The sequence below is a fragment of the Acipenser ruthenus genome, chromosome 6 (genome assembly GCF_902713425.1).
Source record: "Acipenser ruthenus chromosome 6, fAciRut3.2 maternal haplotype, whole genome shotgun sequence".
Taxonomy (NCBI): Eukaryota; Metazoa; Chordata; class Actinopteri; order Acipenseriformes; family Acipenseridae; genus Acipenser; species Acipenser ruthenus.
Window position 1 is genome coordinate 42,386,151 of NC_081194.1, and position 7,255 is coordinate 42,393,405.

Sequence of the window (7,255 nt, forward strand, 5' to 3'; positions counted from 1 at the left end):
ATTTATACGGAGACTTGATTACACACAGGTGGATTCTATTTATCATCATTAGTCATTTAGGTCAACATTGGATCATTCAGAGATCCTCACTGAACTTCTGGAGAGAGTTTGCTGCACTGAAAGTAAAGGGGCTGAATAATTTTGCACGCCCAATTTTTCAGTTTTTTATTTGTTAAAAAAGTTTGAAATATCCAATAAATTTCGTTCCACTTCATGATTGTGTCCCACTTGTTGTTGATTCTTCACAAAAAATTACAGTTTCATATCTTTATGTTTGAAGCCTGACATGTGGCAAAAGGTCGCAAAGTTCAAGGGGGCCGAATACTTTCGCAAGGCACTGTAGTTGGATAGTTTTCTTTTTATTGGAATTGGTAATTACCTTCCATGTTGAACAACTATTTCCAGTTAAACACTTTAAATACTCAAATGATTAAGACATGTCTACCATATTACTATATATTCACGTCAATTTGTATTTCTTTTTCAGTGTATGACCCTAATATATCCTAGGGGTATCTTTCTGAAAAGTTACTTTGTGCTGAAAGGCATGATGAGCACTAAAATTTTGTACACCAGAATTTTTTGGATTTTTTTTTAAACAGGATCAAGTAAATTTAAGTGACCATTAATTTCAGTAGTAGTAATAAAATAAAAGTATACAATGATATCACAAGTGTCTCTTTTAGTATTACTGTATCACTTTTGAGTGTTTTATAGTTATGGATGAAAGACCCTTAATGTAAGTTCACTATTTGCTGTGGTTTTGCTGTACTTCAAAAATATTATTGTTCCACAGAAATAGGGCCCCATCTTTTTATAAATTGACAGTCACTCTTAATTTTAATGTTTTACATTTCGTATTTATAATCTGTGAGATGATACTGTCTAAATTTATTATTTAACACTATCCGTATCTTTTGCTGGAAAGCAAGTACAAAAGGCTGTGACCTGCCATGAAAACGTATCTTAATGTATGATTATTATAAATAGCCTGACATACTTTAGTAATTGCATAGGCCGATTCAACCAAGAAGTTATAGCACGTTACCAGATTTGCAGACCGCAATTGCAGCCTCATTTGGTAACCTGTGCTCACAGGTAACTCATGTAAAAAAGGTTTGCTAGTAATAAAATAGCTCCACCTTATCGAGATACTGAGAATTACTAGAGAATATGTTTTAAAAGAACCTTCCATTTATGATTAAGAATTGCTTTTTATCGTTTTCTATTCTTATTTGTTTATACATAGTGAAGTACTTGATTTGTTCAGTTCCATTTTCCTTGGTGGTTTTTGTTATTTCCGTTCTGTTTTCTGTACTTCCTGACCTTTTTTTTCTTTTATTTGCTTTTGTGTTGTTGCTAGCATTCGTGTGAAACCTGGATCGAGGTTTGTTTTACATTGTATGTAGCCACAGGAATCAACAAGCACCTCATTCCTGAGCACTACGCACCATTGTAGTGCCAGTAGACACCTGTTTCCTTGTTTGACCCCATTTTTCTTAGATTGCCTTACCACCACCACTACACCCAGCATTCCCCAATCAACAGAACTCCTTACCGGGAGACATGCGCTTGCACATCTTCTAGATTTAGTACAGCTTTTCTAGTTAGAAACTGCCCTGAAAAAAAAAAAAAATCATAACCCATTTCATACCTCCCAACTGCATATCCTCTGATTTTAAAATTAGTGTGTTTTAATTTCATGTAGACAAGGCAACGATGTCTTGTAAACTTTTTACTAAAGACAGTAACATCACAGGCAAGTGAGTCTAATTAGGCTGGGCACAAGTTTCAAATTTTACACTAGATACTTGTATGATGCTCTTGTTTCTGCCGTTAGATTTGGTCTGCAGTTGTGCAGTATTTCATTCAATGTCCAACGTTTAGTTCAGTGTATCAGAAATTATATTGTGTGGACCAAAAGAAGACCACAAGGAGAGCACAAGGAGAGCTAAATAAAATATCCTATTCTTGTATATTTCATATTGCTTTGGGTTAATACTGTCTACCAAAAGTATCTGTCCTAGCAAAAAAAAACTTTCTCATGCATTTTTCTTTACCTTTTGATGTATTTTTTTTTCGTACTTGTTCACCATTTTTGCTTTGCTGTAATTTGTACTTGACCTACTTAGCTTGACCTTTTGATGCATTGGTTTTCAAAAGGACTTTCGACTATACATAAACCCAAGATCCTGTATCTATGTCATTTAAAAATAGTCCACTGGGAGCTCAGTGGAAATTTCACAATGTCAAGCTTTCTTAAAGGAGCATTCTCCCTCTTTGTTTCCTTCACTTTACAAATAGCTTGTCACAGGGCAAAGCTGAGGCCTATTATTAGAATAACAATTTGAGATCTAGTATCAGTCATTTTTCTTTATAAAATGGGTCTTTTAAATACTCTATCCTGATTTGGTCAAAATAGGTCACATGGGGTTGTGACTATTACGGCATATTCTCATGAGTTGAACTTTTTTTCAAAAAGGGGCGAATCACTTGTAGATATCCATACGCCACTAGAATTTTGAAAACTATAAACGGTAGCCATATTTAAATGCATATTAATAAGCATGACTAACCACATTTTCAACACTTATTCAAGTGATGAAAAAAAAGTAATACTGCTAGGCATCGAATACTGAAGCACAGCTTCTGGACATAGAAAAAGAAAAGAGAAAATACACAGTCCACTGCCTGGGCATCGGGTGTCCTTTTTGTGCCACTATCGGAGTATTTCAAAATGCAAACATCTTTGTTGCCACTGTGAAACGGTACCGCACATCTTGTATGGATACCTCCTGTCACTACTCCCGGAAAAGGACGATTAAAAAAAAAAAAAAATCAATAGTAATCCCCCAATGCTGTCATCTGACACTGCTGCAGGTCTTGTGGTGAGAGGTTTGTTTTGATGTGCAACTAAATATGGCCAGACGTGGCAAAGGAGGTCTGTGTGATTCTCCTGCTGCATTTCCTCAGGCAACGACAAGGACGACAATGAATCAAACACCATGTTGCTCGAAATCGCTTGCTGCAGCTCCACCTACTGTTCAGAATGAACATCTAAAAAAGGGCCTGTAAATCTTCAAGCTGCAATTTCAATGGCAGTGTTCAATTTAACATCTATAAATAGTGCTTCTTGTTGTTAATCAGTTCAATGTTTCTGATAATAATAATTTAATTAATGCATTTTTGGTTTTATTTTTTTATATTTTAAATAAGGGACTATTTTTTAGGTCAGAGGCAGAAGGATATTTAACCCTTAGCGGTCCATTTATTCAACGCATCTCGGGCGCGTCGGGTCCAATTTATTTTCATACGCGCTGTTTATTTTACACGTGCTGTTTTAAAAGTATTTTTTTCTCAGTAAAACAGGTTTAAAAGGCACTGCATATCAACTCCTCAATAATGCGATCCTTTTTTTTTCGACTTCTCTCGGCTCCTATCGGTCTCACTCGGCCATTGAATGGTTTTCTTGTCTTTTTCCGGAGAAAAAACGACTAGAGACCTGTGCTTTACGTCTTTTTGATGATGTTGGACAGGATCCAACATCAGACCGGAAAGGGAAAATTGTAATGTCGGACCTGGTCCGACATAGGACCACAAAGGGTTAATAAAAATTAGTTTTTTGTAAATTAAAACATGTTTTACGTTTTTTTTAATTATGTTTTTTTATTTAGTTAGTTGGCCCATTTTATAAACGCAATAAGGCACTTCAGAGTGTGGGATATACTTTAATATTCACACACCATGGGCGGTTAAAGTCACTCGGCTTTGCCTCGTGACTTATAACGCACCCGGGGCGTGTGGATATTAGAGTATATCCCACACCCTGTCGTGCCTTATTGCTTACGTATGCTACGCCTATCCACAACTGTGTATACCTGTATCAGTACAAATAGAAAGAATGTGTGTATTTTGTAATGTTTTTTAAAAAGAATAATCATTTTCTTTTTAACAAATGTATAGTAAAGAATGGAGCATTGTTCTTTAAGACAACCACAAGGTAATGCTGCCAGTGTACATGCATTGCTAAGGCTACTCATGGTCCTGCTCTTTCTTCCCTGTTTTGTGCACTAACATTTCCTTTTCTGTTTTGCAGTTCTCTGTCCAACATAAATTAAGGATCTGGACTCCAAGAAGAGCATGGCATTGGGCACTCGGATGGAATTGTTTTGTTCCCATGACAACTAGGAGGACTAATTTCTGTGGTTCATAGTGAATAACTTTTTTCCCCATCAGAGCTCTCGTGTAGCCAGGTGTTTAGTTAGTTCCCATTCATTGTTGGAGTTTAGGTCTTTTAGCATGGTAACAGAGACTTACCCCTTATTTCCATGGACTCAGACTGAGTTAGCAAACCATATATGTAGTTACCATGCCGTAGTTGTTTTAAAGACTTCAGAGCATAGAGAACAAAAAAAGGAACAACTGTACAGTTTTAACAAGTATTGTTTTTAGAAATGTAATGACTATTTTTATAGTGAGTAGAAGATAGAGGTGTTCCCTTTCCTTTCTGTTGTGAAGGGGCGTCGTTAACTTTTACGTGCAATTAAACTTTTAACCAACCTGCGTTTTAAAAGTGGCCTTCCAGTTTTAAAGGGAGTTTATTTCAGTTGTGGGATAGTGGGTTCAGTCATATTAAGCTGCACTGAAGACATTTAAAATTATGACTAATTCTTCTAAATTATGCAATCTAGTGAAATTTCTAATATTTCAGTATTAATTACGAGCAGTGTTTCAAGAACGATCCAGGCATCTACTAGTACTTGTTAAGTCTGTACTTTTGTACAACACAGCATTATCTTTGGGTTCCAGAGAAAAGCAGGTCTAACACAGAACAATAAGTCACACAGTCCGCATCATTTCAGATAGTTGGAGTGTCCTTGGCGCGCCAAGTCTGAACAGATTTGTTATCGTTAATATGTAATTTTGGTCTTAGGTGGGAGTCTAATTTTTTGTCTTATAAAAAAATAGGTCAATAAAGAGAGTTAATTTGTTTTATTAATATTCATATGTTTTTGCATCTTTGGTGTCTCTCTTGAGTGTCAGCTAAATTCAATTTTGAGGAAGGGGGTGGGAGGTATTATATCAAAGATTACAAATTTTAAATCACCTTATACATCTGCTTTTTAATTCTGTCAGTGGGTGAATCAAAGTCAAGTTCCTCTCATTTGCCAATTTAATTAAGTAACAACTACAGGCCACATTAAGTGTAAAGGAGAAGTCTTCTGATTTGGGTAAAACCTGAGACCTGTTTTTATACTAGCAAGCTCTGTAAGTGAACTTGTTTCATCCTCTAGTTATAGCTATTATGTGGCTTGTGCTTTAGACATTAACTTTTTATCATTTAATGGATTTTAATATAATCATGATGTAACACTAATGATCTTTTAAGTAGGCATGACAAACCCCTGAACCATGAATCTGTTTGGCCTATTACGTCAGTTTTATTGCATATGTTTTGTTATGACTGTCAGGTTTTAAAAAGGGTGACCAGCCTTGGATACTTCTTGTTTTGAAACACACTAATACTGAGGGTGATTTAAAACTCGATGCTGCTATATCAAAAGGCTAACATTCTGCCAGGACAACAAAAGTATCAGATATGAGTGTATCGTGGACATGGGGAGGTTCACCTGAAAGGTAGGAAGAGACTGTGCTTCAGATATTTAAAACTAATAAATTAAACCTCTTTGACAAACAGCTACTACAAAGCAGAGGTGATGACTAGTATTCTGAATTCTTATTGCCTGACTGTGTAAGCAAAAGGACAAGCATTTCCTAACAATTATTGGAAGTATTTTTCATTCGAAAGATTTTACATTTTAATAAAGAGCCTTTAATAATTACAATGTGAGTTTCAGATGTAATTGAATATTGTCTGTACAACAGTATGTAACTAATGTCTAATATAATACTGAAGTTTTATGCTAATTGCCCACCTGAAAAATTGGACAGTTTAATGGGTCATTTTTATGTTTTTTTTTTTTGACCATATATGGATGTGATTCTGGAGTTTTATAGGTTTAACATATCAAATTCAAAATTATATTTTAGTTACCAGTGAGAAGGTTATGGCAGAAGTAAATGTTTTAATCCAGCTGCATTTTCTCACCTGTATCGGGCAAACACACAATTCAGAATCCTAACATTTTATCATATTATAATTGTAAACGTGTACATGTGTTTTTTAAAGCTTGTTATGCAGCAAAAGGCATTACCAGAAATACAAAATAACAAATAACTCCATGTCCGCTGCAAGAACTTGCATGAATCACAGAGGATTGTTTTGGTTTTTCTTTTTCAGGTTTTTTTTTGTGTAATGAGACACAAATTCAGTTGTTGAGCAATAGATACAATGGAAGGGTTTCCTCCAATTTTATTTGAATGCAAATGCCCAATGGAAACGTTCCCTTTGCTTTTTGTCATCACGTTGAGGCACCACCACCCCATTCTAGCTAAGGATAATCATGTGCAATGAATGTTTATTTTGTAATAGAGTTATAGTTTAACTATGTTCCTCAATTGTCAACATAATAAATGACTGTGGACATGTTAGCACTTATTAAATGTAGAAACAACTGCATGCTAGCCAGAATTTGTAAATTGTACTGTTTTGTGTACTGTGTGAAAAAACAAAACAAACAAACAAAAAAACATGGAGACAGGATCTGTTATGTCTTGTGAAAAAAGAAAAAGCAGCATGTTTTGTTTACCTTTAATATGATTCTAATGCAAGGCTAGGCAATCGTGGTCCTTGAGGGTCAGCCCACAATAGGTTAATAAGTATAATCAAATGAAAAAAGCTGCAAATACCATAGTTATATTTTACCCAAATCCAATTAACTGTGTCCTTCTATCCAGAAACTAAGTGTGTCCATAAAACACACCTAAATCTGTGGTATTTGATCCATCATGTGCTATAACCAGTACTACCTTTTGGAATTGTAAAGTCTTCAGAGGCATATATTTAAACCTCTGATTATGTATACAATAAAGCAGAATTACCTGTATGCTAGAACAGCATTTCTCTACAAGTGACAGTGGGCTTTCTACTTAATGAGGCATTTAGATGGGTCCAAGTTTTTCACTGGTCTGTTTGTTTTGTTTTTTTAAACACAGCTTTGAACACAACCTAGTGACCTTGTTTGGTCTAAAGAAAATGACTATGATCACTAGTTATTTCATGGGTATTTGCTTCTAAAGTATTACAAAAGTAATTATAAAATATAGGCTTAGTCCATATATACTGATAACTGCT

The 7,255-nt window shown here is 35.1% G+C and overlaps 1 protein-coding gene across 2 annotated transcripts in view; it reads left to right on the forward strand.

Moving 5' to 3' along the window:
- Positions 1-6,659, forward strand: part of LOC117411187 (fasciculation and elongation protein zeta-2-like) — a 107,332-nt gene extending 100,673 nt beyond the window's left edge. For both annotated transcript variants that reach the window (XM_034018457.3, XM_034018458.3), the window contains one exon: positions 4,097-6,659. In XM_034018457.3, coding sequence (XP_033874348.2) covers positions 4,097-4,113 — 17 coding nt within the window. In that variant the 3' untranslated portion in view covers positions 4,114-6,659. The remainder of the gene's footprint in view (positions 1-4,096) is intronic.
- The last annotated feature ends 596 nt before the right edge of the window (positions 6,660-7,255 follow it).